This window comes from Olea europaea, chromosome 17, assembly GCF_002742605.1.
Source record: "Olea europaea var. sylvestris chromosome 17, O_europaea_v1, whole genome shotgun sequence".
NCBI lineage: Eukaryota > Viridiplantae > Streptophyta > Magnoliopsida > Lamiales > Oleaceae > Olea > Olea europaea.
This window is the reverse complement of record NC_036253.1, coordinates 9,350,302-9,365,817: the sequence shown is the minus strand read 5'-3', so window position 1 is coordinate 9,365,817 and position 15,516 is coordinate 9,350,302. Positions and strand designations below refer to the sequence as shown.

The following is a 15,516-nucleotide window of genomic DNA, read 5'->3' as shown; positions in this document are numbered from 1 at the left end:
AAGATGACAGGTTATTTTGTCTTGTTTTGATTTCAAAATTCTATATATACACGGAAAATCAAACTTCTTGGTAGACTTCCTCACAAGAGAGAGTTTATTCACAAAAAGAGTGAAAATGAGTTGGGCAAAACAAGTTGAAGAAGAAGTTCAAAACTCGTTTAAAAAAAAAAGTAGAAAGAAAAATTCTACTCCATTTTTCTCAATTAATGATCTCTCAAAAGATCATTCTGAAAAAGAAGCTCAAGAAGCTTCATTCCCTTCAAATATCCTTTCTACTTTTATTAAAAAACCCAACCAAAATAAAGAAAAAGCTACCCCTTCAAACTAAAAAAAAGCCATCCAAAGTTCTGGAAAACTTCCTCAAATTAACCCTCTTCAAAATTTTCAATATTTTATCAAAAATATCTTTGAAAATTGCCTTGATATGAAAACATTTTGGCTTCACAGACACAAAAATCTGGATGAATGTCTTCCAAACATTTTCCCATCCAATTTCTGGTTTATGCCATTAAATGTTCAAAAATCTCGAAAATATTATGAGACTATCCTTTTGAAAACAGGGTCAGCCATAATTTTCATACTCCAAATCCTCAAAATAAAGAATAAACGATGTTTTCAAAAATCAGTATTCTTAGGGTATTGTCTTACGAAAACTGAGGACAAAACCCTTGGGATGAAAAGAGACTCAAGCTCTCTTCAACATATTGTACAACTTCTGAATATTTGAATTATTTTGATTATATCAATGCATGGTACAGAGTCTTTTTCTTTAAACCTGTTACCCATTCATGGTTCATTCTTTTTAATCAAAATTGTTATCCTCATTTTCCAAAATGGTTTCAAATATGGTTTTTGTATCATGGACTTGAAGAGAAAATTTTATCCAGTCTTACTCTTCAAGGATGTGAATAATTCAAAAACGAGGCGAAAACATTTTTAAAGGCTCAAGAAAATGTTTTGTTTCAATTTGTCTTCAATATGAAAGTTTCCTAGATTTTTTGCTGAGATTTTTTTCTACTGCAGAATCAAAATGATGAATATTTCACTCAAAAGATTACCAGAAGATTCAAAGTCAAATGGTGGTCTAAATTCAAAGAAAAAAATTATTGTCCAAAAGCGGTTCAATCATGGATTCAAGAACAAAGAAATTTGGGTTTTCCAAAATTCTCAAAAAAAGAACAAGATGATCAGGCATATTTTCTGACTGAAAAATAAAGGATTATTTCAATGTTATCAAAATGCAAAGATCCAAAATAATTATTAGAAATTTATGAACATATTTCTAATATTGGATCTAAAAAATCAAGTACTCAAGAATTTGATCAAGAATTTCAAGAAACAGACAATGGCGATGATCTAATTGATTTAGGTTATGATGACTTTCTTGCTCAAGAAAAAATGATCAAATGACTACAAGAACCCAGTTTTCTCGAAGAATTGAGAAATTACCGGATCAATAAATCAAGGAAAATTCTTTTCAAATGTTGCATGCCAGCTAATCACCTTTTTTTCAAGAGATTGCCGTCTATTCCAAGAAAAAGATAACTTTATTAAAGTAGGAATCTTTCTTTTTAAAGTTAGTCAAAAAAATGGCTCAATTATTCAAAAGTGGGTTTCATATTTCAAGATTCTTCATTATGTTGTCTCCCACTCAACTATTCAAGATTCTTTCTGGCAAATGAAAGAAATTTCAAGTCTGGATTTCAAGTATAAAAAGACTTCAAGAGTCATTCCAAGGCAGAGCGAATTTAACAATAGAAGTTTATTTTCTCTTGTTACGTTTGTTCTCTAAAAAATTACTTTGTAATTTTTCAAATTCTGTAGTCGTTCAATAATCAATAAAATTTCTCTTTTCAAATATTTCTATTCTTAATTTTGATATTATTTTTTATTTTCTGATTTACTTTCCCCTGGGCTATTTTGGGGTCAAGTATAGAACGATAGGGAATATTTCTGATTGCTTTTTTGACTTTTTGAACTGCAACTGCGTGCTTGTGACTCCATGGGCCAGGGTTATTTTGTAATCTTTTGATTAATGGGGCACAGATTTGACGTATACTTTTGACAAAATCGGCCACATAATTGACACAACCTAAAAAGTGTTGCAAACTTGTTTTATCAATAATTTCATCAAGAAATTTGTCAATAAAATCAAGACTTCTTTGAATTGGAGTTAAAGTACCATTATGAATATAATGACCAAGAAAACGTATTTTTGTTTGAAATAAAATAATTTTCTTAGCAGAAACTGTTAAACCATTTTTCTTGATAACATGAACGAATGTATGAATATGTTTAAAATGTTGTTCTATATTTTCAGAAAATATAAGAACATCATCAATGTAAACATTAATGAAATTTGAAAAAGGATTGAAAATATCATTCATAATTTTTTGAAATTCAGAGAGAGCATTTTTGAGACCGAATGACATAACATTCCATTCATATTGTCCAAAATGAACATTGAAGGTAGTCTTGTATCTGTCTTTTTCTTTAATTTGAATTTGTCAGAAACTTGACTTCATATCAAATTTTGAAAAGATGACAGCTTTACAAAGACGATTTAAAAGATCTTTCTTTTGAGGAATATGATATTTAATCCATTGAAGAGCAGTATTGAGAGATTTATAATTGATAACGGAACGAGGAACTCCGCATTCAATTGCAGCAAAATTATTGACATAGAAAGCTAAATAGCTCCAAGGAGATTTACTTGGTCGGATTAAACCTTTCTCAAGTAAATCATTGATTTCTTTGAAACAAAAATCACGTAACTCTTTATTAATTTGAATAGGACGAGATTTTGTAGGAATATTTGATTCATAAAAATCAAAAAAGAGAAGCAACATGTTTCTTTCTATCCCAGAAGGCATTGGGAATAGTTGAACAAATTTATTTTTCAAATTAAAATTGCAAGAATCTTCTTCTCAAGAAAAAATTTCAGAACTGCAAAATAAAATTTAAAAAGAAATTTAAATATCTTCATGTTGAAAAAGAAATTTAAATATCTTTAACTTCAATTCAAAGAAGTCTTGATTTCATAGACAAATTTTCTGATGAAATTATTGATAAAACAAGTTTGCAACGCCTTTTAGGTTGTGTCAATTATGTGACCGATTTTGTCAAAAGTATACGCCAAATCTGTGCCCCATTAGTCAAAAGATTACAAAACAACCATGACCCATAAAGTCACGAGCACACATTTGCAGTTCAAAAAGTAAAAAAAGTAATCAAAAATCTTCCCTATCTTTCAATACTTAACCCCACAACATTAATTATCATTGAGACAGATGCCTCGAATATTGGGTATGGTGGTGTGTTAAAGCAAATCCCACTTGAGTCATCTTAAGAACAGCTAGTTAGGTACCACAGTAGTGTGTGAATCGGCCCTCAAAAGAATTACTCAACTATCAAAAAAGAAATTCTTTCAATAGTTCTGTGTATTTCAAAATTTCAAGACGATCTTATCAACAAAAAAATTTATTTTGAAAACCGAATGCAAAACCTCAAAAGATGTTTTACAAAAAATATGTAAAAAAATCTTGTTTCCAAACAAATCTTTATAAGATGGTAGACTATTTTGTCCCATTTTGATTTCAAACTTCTATATATACAAGGAAAATCAAACTTCTTGGCAGACTTCCTCACAAGAGAGAGTTTATTCACAAAAAGAGTGAAAATGTGTTGGGCGAAACAAGTTGAAGAAGAAGAAGATCAAAACCCGTTTAAAAAAAAAGCAAAATAGAAAGAAAAATTCTACTCCATTTTTCTCAATTAATGATCTCTCAAAAGATCATTCTGAAAAAGAAGCTCAAGAAGCTTCATTCCCTTCAAATATCCTTTCTACTTTTATCAAAAAACCCAACCAAAATAAAGAAAAAGTTACCCCTTCAATCTACAAAAAAGCCGTTCAAAGTTTTGGAAAACTTCCTCAAATTAACCCTCTTCAAAATTTTCTATATTTTACCAAAAATATCTTTGAAAATTGTCTTGATATGAAAACATCTTGGCTTCACAGATACAAAAATCTGGATGAATGTCTTCCAAATATTTTCTCATCCAATTTCTGGTTTATGCCATTAAATGTTCAAAAATCTCGAGAATATTATGAGACTATCATTTTGAAAACAGGATCAACCATAATTTCTCATACTCCAAATCCTCAAAATAAAGAATAAACGATGTTTATTCAAAAATCAGTATTTTTAGGGTATTGTCTTACGAAGACTGAGAACAAAACCCTTGGGATGAAAAAAGACTTAAGCTCTCTTCAACATATTGTACAACTTCTGAATATTTCAATTATTTTGATTATATCAATGCATGGTACAGAGTCTTTTTCTTTAGAACTGTTACCATTCATGGTTCATTCTTTTTAATCAAAATTGTTATCCTCATTTTCCAAAATGGTTTCAAACATGATTTTTGTATCATAAACTTGAAGAGAAAATTTTATCCAGTCTTACTTTTCAAGGATGTGAATAATTCAAAAACGAGGCGAAAACATTTTTAAAGGCTCAAGAAAATGTTTTGTTTCAATTTGCCTTCAATATGAAAGTTTCCTGAATTTTTTGCTGGGATTTTTTCTACTGCAGAATCAAAATGATGAATATTTCACTCAAAAGATTACCAGAAGATTCAAAGTCAAATGGCGGTCTAAATTCAAAGAAAAAAATTGTTGTCCAAAAGCGGTTCAATCATGGATTCAATAACAAAGAAATTTGGGTTTCCCAAAATTCTCAAAAAAAGAAAAAGATGATCAGGCATATTTTCTGACTGAAAAATAAAGGATTATTTCAATGTTATCAAAATGCAAAGATCCAAAATAATTATTAGAAATTTATGAACATATTTCTAATATTGGATCTAAAAATCAAGTACTCAAGAATTTGATCAAAAATCTCAAAAAATAGACAATGGTGATGATCTAATTGATTTAGGTTACGATGACTTTCTTGCTTAAGAAAAAATGATCAAATGACTACAAGAACCCAGTTTTCTCGAAGAATTGAGAAATTACCGGATCAATAAATCAAGGAAAATTCTTTTCAAATGTTGCATGCCAGCTAATCACCTTTTTTTCAAGAGATTGCTGTCTATTCCAAGAAAAATATAACTTTATTAAAGTAGGAATCTTTCTTTTTAAAGTTAGTCAAAAAGATGGCTCAATTATTCAAAAGTGGGTTTCATATTTCAAGATTCTTCATTATGTTGTCTCCCACTCAACTATTCAAGATTCTTACTGACAAATGAAAGAAATTTCAAGTCTGGATTTCAAGTATAAAAAGACTTCAAGAGTCATTCCAAGGCAGAGCGAATTTAACAATAGAAGTTTATTTTCTCTTGTTACTTTTGTTCTCTAAAAAATTACTCTGTAATTTTTCAAATTCTGTAGTCGTTCAATAATCAGTAAAATTTCTCTTTTCAAATATTTCTATTCTTAATTTTGATATTATTTTTTATTTTCTGATTTCCTTTCCCCTGGGCTATTTTGGGGTCAAGTATTGAAAGATAGGGAATATTTTTTATTACTTTTTTGACTTTTTGAACTGCAATTGCGTGCTCGTGACTCCATGGGCCTAGGTTGTTTTTTAATTTTTTGATTAATGGGGTACAGATTTGACGTATACTTTTGACAAAATTAGCGACATAATTGACACAACCTAAAAAGCGTTGTAAACTTGTTTTATCAATAATTTCATCAAGAAATTTGCCAATGAAATCAAGATTTATTTGAATTGGAGTTAAAGTACCATTATGAATATAATGACTAAGAAAACGTATTTTTGTTTGAAATAAAACAATTTTTTTAGCAGAAACTGCTAAACGCTTTTTTGTAACATGAACGAATGTATGAATATGTTTAAAACGTTGTTCTATATTTTCAGAAAATATAAGAACATCATTAATGTAAATAATAATGAAATTTGAAAAAAAATTAAAAATATCATTCATAATTTTTTGAAATTCAGAGGGAGCATTTTTGAGATCGAATGGCATAACATTCCATTCATATTATCCAAAATGAACATTGAAGGCAATCTTATATCTGTCTTCTTCTTTAATTTGAATTTGTCAGAAACTTGACTTCATATCAAATTTTGAAAAAATGACAGTTTTACAAAGACGATTTAAAAAATCTTTCTTTTGAGAAATAAGATATCTAATCCATTGAATAGCAGTATTGAGAAGTTTATAATTGATAACCAAACGAGGAACTCCTCATTCAATTTCAACAGAATTATTGACATAGAAAGCTGAACAGCTCCAAGGAGATTTACTTGGTCGGATTAAACCTTTATTAAGTAAATCATTGATTTCTTTGAAACAAAAATCAAGTAACTCTTTATTCATTTGAATAGGACGAGATTTTGTAGGAATATTTGATTCATGAAAATCAAAATTATAAGGAAGAGAAACAACATGTTTCTTTCTATCCCAGAAGGCATTGGGAATAGTTGAACAAATTTCTTTTTCAATTTTATTTTGAAGTTTTGAAATTTTTTCTTGAAAAGAAGATTCTCGCAATCTTTTTTCCATTTTTTGAATTTGAATTTCTTCTTTAAGAAATTGAATATGATTTTTCTTTAATATAATATTGTTGATAATTTTTGAAATAGCAGTTTCTTTTAAAGAATTAATATCTTTTTAAGAAGGGGGATTTGTAAATTCAAAAAATATTTTTTGACCAACAACTTTTGTAGTTAATCCTTTATAATTGGCTTTAAAATGATAAATTTGAACAATAAAAGGTGTACCAAGAATAACTTCTTGATCAAAATCTTTTACAAGATAAAAAATATTTTTGAAACAAATATTTAAATTACAAACATGAGCTTTTGAAATTTTATAATTGATATTAAGCTTTTTTCACTAGCTTTATAAAGACGCTCAGTGGTTTTCTCAAAATATTTTGTACGAATTAAGCCTTCTTTGATACAATTTTGATCTGCGCCTAAATCAATAAGGACACGAGTTGTAAATTTAAATTCTTTGTTCACAACAATAGTCATATTGCGGTATCATTTTTGAAGTTGAATTCGGTTAATAACATTAACCTTTTCTTCTTTAGATTTAAGAATTTTGAGATTAGAATATAATGAACAGTCAGATGAAGATTTAGAATGTTTTGAAGATCGTTTGGAAGAATGCTTCGAAGAAACTTTCGATTTTCCTTTGAATTTTGAATAAAATTCATCATTCAAGTCTTTTGCTTTCATACAAACGACTTCCATGTGAATTTATTTGACTTGGTTTTCAAGATATGAAATTTGAGATTTCATACCCTTGATCTCTTGTTGAAGATCAGGAATAGAAGGTTTAGAACCTTTCGAAAATTCTTTTTGAGCTCGTTTGAGAATTTGATTGATATTGATATCATCGAAATCTTGTTTTGAAGTTGAAGGTAAAAGGAAAGAAAAATTTTTCTTGAGATTAGGATTATCAATTCTATCAATGATATCTTGAATTACTTCTTCTTCTCTAGATAAAACATTTATAGTTTTACAGCCACAAATTTTTTTATCTGAGTTTGAAGAAATATCAGAGGATGAGGAGAACGAGTTAGGCTCATTATCAGAACTTGATTCAATGAGAATGAGAAGTTGGTTTTTAGTATCTTCATCAATTTGAAGATTACTAATTTTGTTTTTGAGTGGACATTTATTGGAATAATGACCAGTCTTATTACATTTCCAACGAGTAATATTTGAAGAATTTTTCGAATTTTTCTTTTTTGAAAAAGGTTTTCTTTTCGAAAAATTTCTTTTATTTGAAAATTCTTCCGGAAATTTTTTGAAATATTTTCTTTTAGAAAATTTCCTATTTAGAGAAAAAAATTTGGATTTTGAAGAAGGAGGAATGACTTTTTCAAAACCATACTGTTCACAGAAAGATCCAAGTTTTTTTCAACTCTCAGTTTTTTCTGCTTTCAATTTGGCTTTGAATTTCAAATCATTGCATAAATTTAAAGCTTCTTTAGTAATGAAATTAATAATTTCACCATAAGTGAGTGTTTGAAGGTCATCAAATTCTTGGAAAATAGAATTTTTTACTCTTTCTGCAAAGAGTTTTGGAAGATCTGAAATAAATTTTTCTTTCCAAAAAGATTGTTGACAATCTTATCTGATCATGATATGATACGAGATAAAAACATATCTTTGTACCATCGAAAATCTTGTAATTTTGGACATCTTAAATTTATCAAAATGTCGTTTTGCATTTGAACAATATTTTCTGGAGTACCAATAAAATGTTTGATAATAGTTAAACCAAGAATGGTAAAACTGTCACTAATTTCATTTCCATTTGAATCATGAATAATATTATTATTTTCATCGCGCTCATCGCGCTTAACAGCTGAAAAAATAATATCCTTCTCAGTTTGAGAAATAAAATTATCCCACCATTGACCAAGCTATCCCGTGATTCCAAGAACAATATTATTAGTAGCATCTCTTCTAGATGTACCTTTTGCAAGATAAGTTTTGTAACACATTGTCCCATAAAATTGATAATTTGATATTCAGTAAATCCATCGAGATTCCACTCGACACCGGAATGACCGTCATAAGTTCTTCGAGGTTTAGCTTTTTTTTTCTTTTTTTTTTCAAAAAGCTGGTCTGGGAATAAAGGACGAGGATAATATTTTGGAAGATTTTGATAATCAGATTTTCTCAATTTATTAATTGAATCATATTTTTCATCAATAAATTGAGCTTCAATTTCTTCAATGGTATTGATGTTTTTTGAAACATGAAATTTTTTTAATTGAATAGCAAGTTCGGAAAGAAATTCACTTTCAGTTTAAAGAGTAGAAGATTTTCCAAATTGAGGTATCATATCATTACTTTTGAAAATCGAAGAGGAAGAGAATGATGGTTTTGATAATTTCTTATCTTTACTACTACTTTCTCTAGATTCTTTAGAAGAATCCTTTTGAGAAGTAATATTCTCAGATTCAGAATCTGATTCGATACGATTGAACTGAGAGCACATAGATTGAAGAACAACATTAGTATAATTGTTCTAAGGTTGAATATTTTTTATATCCTTAGCAACAACCTGAGATTCATCAAATCGTTCTTTAGGAATCCTTTTTGAGTGGAGATGCAAGGATTTCAATTTTTCAATGAGGAATAACTATTTCTTGTATCGGAGGATGAGTTGATTGGAAAGTATTTCCTTCTGGAGTTCTTCAAATATTGTTATGAGTTTTTGAAGTAAAAAATTTTGTTTTTTCTAGCTTTTTACCAAAAAATTTGAATTGAATCCATTCATAGAAACTTAAATCAGTAGAAGATTTAAAATAATCTTCCCAATAAGATTTTTTTTTTGAAACAGTTTGTTTAATAGTTTTGATAACATAATTTTGAGAAAAATCAAATTTTCCTATTTCATAGATGGTATGTTTATCCATATTTGGAATAGTCCAATTTTGAAAACGTTGTTCAATTTGAGCAACTTGAAGTTCATGAGAATTGAAATCATTTGATACAGATGCATGATCAATTTCTTCTTCTGTTTGAAAAACATTTGCTCCATTCTCATTTGATTGATTTTTACGTTTATTTCTAGACCTTGATCTCTTTAACCAATTAGTAACTGAATACATAATTGAATAAAAATGAACTTACTATTAAACAAAGTAAAAACAAAATAATAAGATTAACAGGTTCTCACCAAGCCTACAATGGGACCACCCTTCAACGCCTACACCGGCAATACGGGCTGACCAACGCTTAACAGCAGACGTCCAAGTTTGAACAATGTTTTCCTAAATATATTGTGCCTACAGTGTTTGACAATAATATCACTTTACTCTCTTATGGCTTTGATACCAAAATAGCCCAGGGGAAAGGAAATCAGAAAATAAAAAAAAAATCCAAATTAAGAATAGAAATATTTGAAAAGAGAAATTTTATTGATTATTGAATGATTACAAAATTTGAAAAATTAAAGAGTAATTTTTTAAAGAACAAAAATAACAAGAGAAAATAAACTTCTATTGCCAAATTCGCTCTGCCTTGGAATGAACTCTTGAAGTCTTCTTATACTTGAAATTCGGACTTGAAATTTCTTTCGTTTGCCAGAAAGAATCTTGAATAGTTGAGTGGAAGACAACATAATGAAGAATCTTGAAATATGAAACACACTTTCGAATAATTGAGCCATCTTTTTTACTAACTTTAAAAAGAAAGATTCCTAGTTTAATAAAGTTATCTTTTTCTTGGAATAGACGGCAGTCTCTTGAGAAAAAGCTGATTAGCTGGCATGCAACATTTGAAAAGAATTTCCCTTGATTTATTAATCCGGTAATTTCTCAATTCTTCGTGAAAACTGGGTTCTTGTAGTCATTTGATCCTTTTTTCTTGAGCAAGAAAGACATCATAACCTAAATTAATTAGGTTATCACCATTGTCTGTTTCTTGAGATTCTTGAGTACTTGATTTTTTAGATCCAATATTAGAAATCTGTTAATAAATTTCTAATAATTCTTTTGGATCTTTGCATTTTGATAACATTGAAATAATCCTTTGTTTTTCAATCAGAAAATCTGCTTGATCATCTTGTTCTTTTTTTGAGAATTTTGGAATACCCAAATTTCTTTGTTCTTGAATCCATGATTGAACCGTTTTTGGACAACAATTTGTTTCTTTGAATTTAGACCACCATTTGACTTTGAATCTTCTGGTAATCTTTTAAGTGAAGTATTCATTATTTTGATTCTGCAGTAGAAAGAAATTCCAGCAAAAAATCCAGGAAACATTCATATTGAAGGCAAATTGAAACATGAGGCTTTAAAAATGTTTTCGCCTCTTTTTTGAAGTATATATCCTTGAAGAGTAAAACTGGGTAAAATTTTCTCTTCAAATCCATGATACAAAAACCATGTTTGAAACCATTTTGAAAAATAAGGATGACAGTTTTGATTAAAAAGAATGAATCATGAATGGGTAATAGGTCTAAAGAAAAAGACTCTATACCAGGCATTGATATAATCAAAATAATTGAAATATTTAGAAGTTGTACAATATGTTGAAGAGAGCTTGAATCTCTTTTCATCCCAAAGGTTTTGTTCCCAGTCTTCGTAAGACAATACCCTAAAAATACTGATTTTTGAAAATATTGTTCCTTCTTTATTTTGAGGATCTGAAGTATGAGAAATTATGGCTGATCCTGTTTTCAAAAGGATAGTCTCATAATATTCTCGGGATTTTTGAACATTTGATGGCATAAACCAGAAATTGGATGGGAAATGTTTGGAAGACATTCGTCCAGATTTTTGTATCTGTGAAGCCAAGATGTTTCCATATCAAGGCAATTTTCAAAAATATTTTTGGCAAAATATTGAAAATTTTGAGGAGGGTTAATTTGAGGAAGTTTTTCAGAACTTTGGATGGCTTTTTTGTAGTTTGAAGGAGTAGCTTTTTCTTTATTTTGGTTGAGTTTTTTGATAAAAGTAGAAAGGGTATTTGAAGAGGATGAAGCTTCTTGAACTTCTTTTTCAGAATGATCTTTTGAGAGATCATTGATTGAGAAAAATTGAGTAGAATTTTTCTTTTTACTTTGTTTCTTTTGAAAAGGGTTTTGATCTTCTTCTTCAACTTGTTTTGCTCAACTCATTTTCACTCTTTTTGTGAATAAAATATCTTGTGAGGAAGTCTGCCAAGAAGTTTGATTTCCCTTGTATATATCGAATTTTGAAATCAAAACAGGACAAAATAGTCTGTTCTCTTGCAAAGATTTGTTTGGAAACAAGATTTTTTTTTACATTTTTTTGTAAAACATCTTTTGAGGCTTTACAATCTGTTTTCAAAATAAATTTTTTGTTGATAAGATCGTCTTAAAATTTTGAAATACACAAAACTATTGAAAGAATTTCTTTTTTGATAGTGGAGTAATTCTTTTGAGGGCCGGTCCACACACCACTATGGTACCTAACTAACTGTTCTTGAGATGATTCTAGTGGGATTTGCTTTAACACACCACCATACCCAATATTTGAGGCATTTGTCTCAATGATAATTGATGCTGTGGGATCAAGTATTGAAAGACAGTGAATATTTTTTTATTGCTTTTTTGACTTTTTGAACTGCAACTGTGTGCTCGTGACTCCATGAGTCAGAGTTATTTTGTAATCTTTTGAATAATGGGGCACAGATTTGACGTATACTTTTATATATATATTTGGTTAAATTAAAGTAAATGTGAATGTAACTGTAAATTGTATGCTATATGAATAGGGTTCAGCAATGTCTTTAATTGGCAATCGTTCCATTTTAAAAATAATAAGACATTTAATTAATATTTTATACCATTTATTATTCTTCAAAGTTGTCTACATTTTCAAAAATTTCAAAAACTTTTTCTAAATTGTCTGAGATCTGGACTTCTGTATCATCTTCACATTCCAGTAGAGTTTGTACCACAGAAGCCATTGTTGGGCGCTTGTTTCTATCTTCTTGTACACATGAAAGGCCTATTTGAACCAATGTTTCTGCCTGTTTTCTGTAAAACTTCCCTTTCAATCTTGGATCAACAAAGCTCTCCACCCAAACGGAGCTTCCACGCTCAATTTTTTTCTTCACTGTCCTAACGAAACTCTTGAGTGCTGCTTCGTTCTCATATTCGTCAGCGACCTCCCAATTCGAAAGTCTAATTCCCCTTACCATCTCCAAGATTACGACACCATATCCATACACGTCGACTTTAGCTGTAATCGGATGGTTTAGAGCCCATTCTGGAGCCATGTAGCCTTTAGTCCCTCGAATTCTGGTGAATTCGGAACCAGGGCCGCCTCTCTGAGACAGTTTTGCTAACCCGAAATCTGCAATCTTGGGTTGAAATTCTCCGTCTAGAAGTATATTTTCGGGTTTCACATCACAATGGATTACCCATTCGAGACACTCGTGGTGGAGGTAGGCTAAGCCTTTGGCTGTCCCTATTGCCACCGCAAACCTTTGCTTCCATGTGAGGAAATTAGAGTCAAAAAGATGCTTGTCGAGTGACAAGTTATCGATGTACTCATAGACCAAGAGTCGATGCTTTCGTTCTGAGCAAAACCCCCAAATTCTCACTAGATTCATGTGATTGATCTTTCCTATGGTGCTGATTTCTGCTGAATACTCATCTTGGGCTTGAAAAACGTCCCCCAGTTTCTTAACTGCTACTTCCCTACCATCTGACAGTACCCCCATATAAACCGTACCCGAACCTCCTCTTCCTAGCTCATTCTTGAAATTGTTGGTTGCTTTCTTCAGTTCAGCATAAGTATACCTCTTGAAATTGCTAGAAATCATGCGATATCCAGCCTCGACTGAAGCCGGGATACCATGTTTTCTGAACAAAAACCACCAGCCTAATATAATGATCGTTATTTCAATTGCTCCCAATGCTGCACAAAATGAATAGATATAAATCCATTTCACTCTTTTCGGGACGAAGTCATACATAGAAGGAGATCCTATGATTTGTTCTGCTTCTGCAGATCCACACATTCTTCTGGATTCATACAGAATTGAAGGATTCGGTGGTTGCAAACTGTTTGGAACTTTAATGTATATTCTTGCAGGGAAATCTGGAGTTTCATAGCCATTAAGGAGTGCACTTTTTACAAAGCAGACTCCTTGTCCCAAAATCCGGTAGCTAAACGCAAGGCAACGAAAATCACTCGCACACATCTCCCTGCAAGCTTCCAATGTCAATGGAGAAGTCGTATTGAGATCAAAACCATAGAAATCTACATGAGGTATCTCCACGAATTTCACTTGTCGAGAACGTAAAAGAGTCTCGTTGAACGTTGCCTTGCAACCAGCATTCCAGTCACTCGGATCATTCACCTCGAACCCAGGAGGACAAGCACACCGAGGATCCGGCGCATAAACACATACCGCGTTTCTTCCACACACACCTCGTACGCTACAAGAGCAACGAAAATCACTCGCACACATCTCCCTGCAAGCTTCCAATGTCAATGGAGAAGTCGTATTGAGATCAAAACCATAGAAATCCACATGAGGCATCTCCACGAATTTCACTTGTCGAGAACGTAAAAGAGTCTCGTTGAACGTTGCCTTGCAACCAGCATTCCAGTCACTCAGATCATTCACCTCGAACCCAGGAGGACAAGCACACCGAGGATCCGGCGCATAAACACATACCGCATTTCTTCCACACACACCTCGTACGCTACAAGGTTGTCCAAGAGCTTGCCACGTTATTTCCCACAAACCCGTCGAGTTGATCAAGCTATAAATCCTAAGATTCCCATCATAATCTATTGTCATCCGTCTTTTAATCCCATATCCCATATCCCATATCAGAAGCATTGATTTGCAATTGATCGCTTGACAGAAACCTGCCCATATCATCCAAAAATGCCACTCTACTACTATTATAATTTGTTCTTCCATTTATATACACATTGTTGATCAAGCTATAAATCCTAAGATTCCCATCATAATCTATTGTCATCCGTCTTTTAATCCCATATCCCATATCAGAAGCATTGATTTGCAATTGATCGCTTGACAGAAACCTGCCCATATCATCCAAAAATGCCACTCTACTACTATTATAATTTGTTCTTCCATTTCTATACACATAAAAATCAGGATTAGGCCAATAATTGCTTGATGTATCGGGTGTATCCGATATCAATCTCAAAACATTATCACTTCCAAAATTCAAATTAAAGTAACCTGATCCATAACTCCCTTTTCTCAATGCAGAAGTCAATCTTTTATTCTTAGTAAGTGTTTGTAAAGGTAAAAGGGTATCTGTAGGAAAATCAAAACTTTGCCAAAGATTATCACCTTGTGGATTCTCCAATACGAGGTTGCCTGAATTCAGAACCTTAGCTATTGCAACATCAGTTGTGGTGGTATTTGTCTGCCATACAACGGTGTCATCAACGTCTGTTAAGATCATGGTTCCGTCTCCCCTGAAGTGTACTTTCGAGCCGTGGCCGTTAACCGGCCTGTCCCGATTTGCGGTCCAGACGACGGTTTTTTCTTTAGAATTTGTGAACCAAATTGCAAACCAGTAGGCATTAGAATTTTCCAAGTTAAGAAACCCACAAGTAAATGAGTTATCTGGGGAGGTGAGGAAATCTTGATCGCCCTCAACAGATAAAGAATCGCCTCTTCTCAACTGAAGATGAGATTCTGAAGTTGCAGAATTGAAGGAGAAGAAGAATACAAGTAAAAAGAGGAGGTAAAAAGATTGAAGATTTTGGGTTCTCATCTTGGAAAGAAAACTGTTTTGGTTTTAATATTGCCCAAGTGCAAAGCCTTGCATGTTGATCATTATATATCCTTATGGAACTCGATTCGATATTAAATTCTGTGGAAATTGATTATAATTACTTCCGTGTCTTGCTCCACTACGTTAAAATTCTTCGAAGGAGTGCTCTATGTGACATGTGATTTGTCCTGTAATAAAAAGTATAAAATTAAAGATAAAATATATAATAAACATAAAATTTTTAAAAATTAAAGTTAATGTATATTCAAT

At 31.2% G+C, this 15,516-nt stretch overlaps 1 protein-coding gene across 1 annotated transcript; it reads right to left on the bottom strand.

Moving 5' to 3' along the window:
• Positions 1–203: 203 nt before the first annotated feature.
• Positions 204–15,293, bottom strand: LOC111365605 (putative receptor protein kinase ZmPK1). The gene is made up of 13 exons (XM_022986147.1): positions 14,452–15,293; positions 14,183–14,264; positions 12,366–13,912; positions 12,176–12,233; positions 11,940–12,033; positions 10,646–10,727; positions 9,682–9,775; positions 9,464–9,603; positions 8,850–8,985; positions 8,245–8,358; positions 7,286–7,618; positions 7,059–7,174; positions 204–272 (listed from the first exon to the last, which is right to left on the bottom strand). Exons 1-13 carry the CDS (start codon positions 15,244–15,246, stop codon positions 204–206), a joined length of 3,660 nt encoding a protein of 1,219 aa, XP_022841915.1. The 5' UTR covers positions 15,247–15,293.
• Between the last annotated feature and the right edge of the window lie 223 nt (positions 15,294–15,516).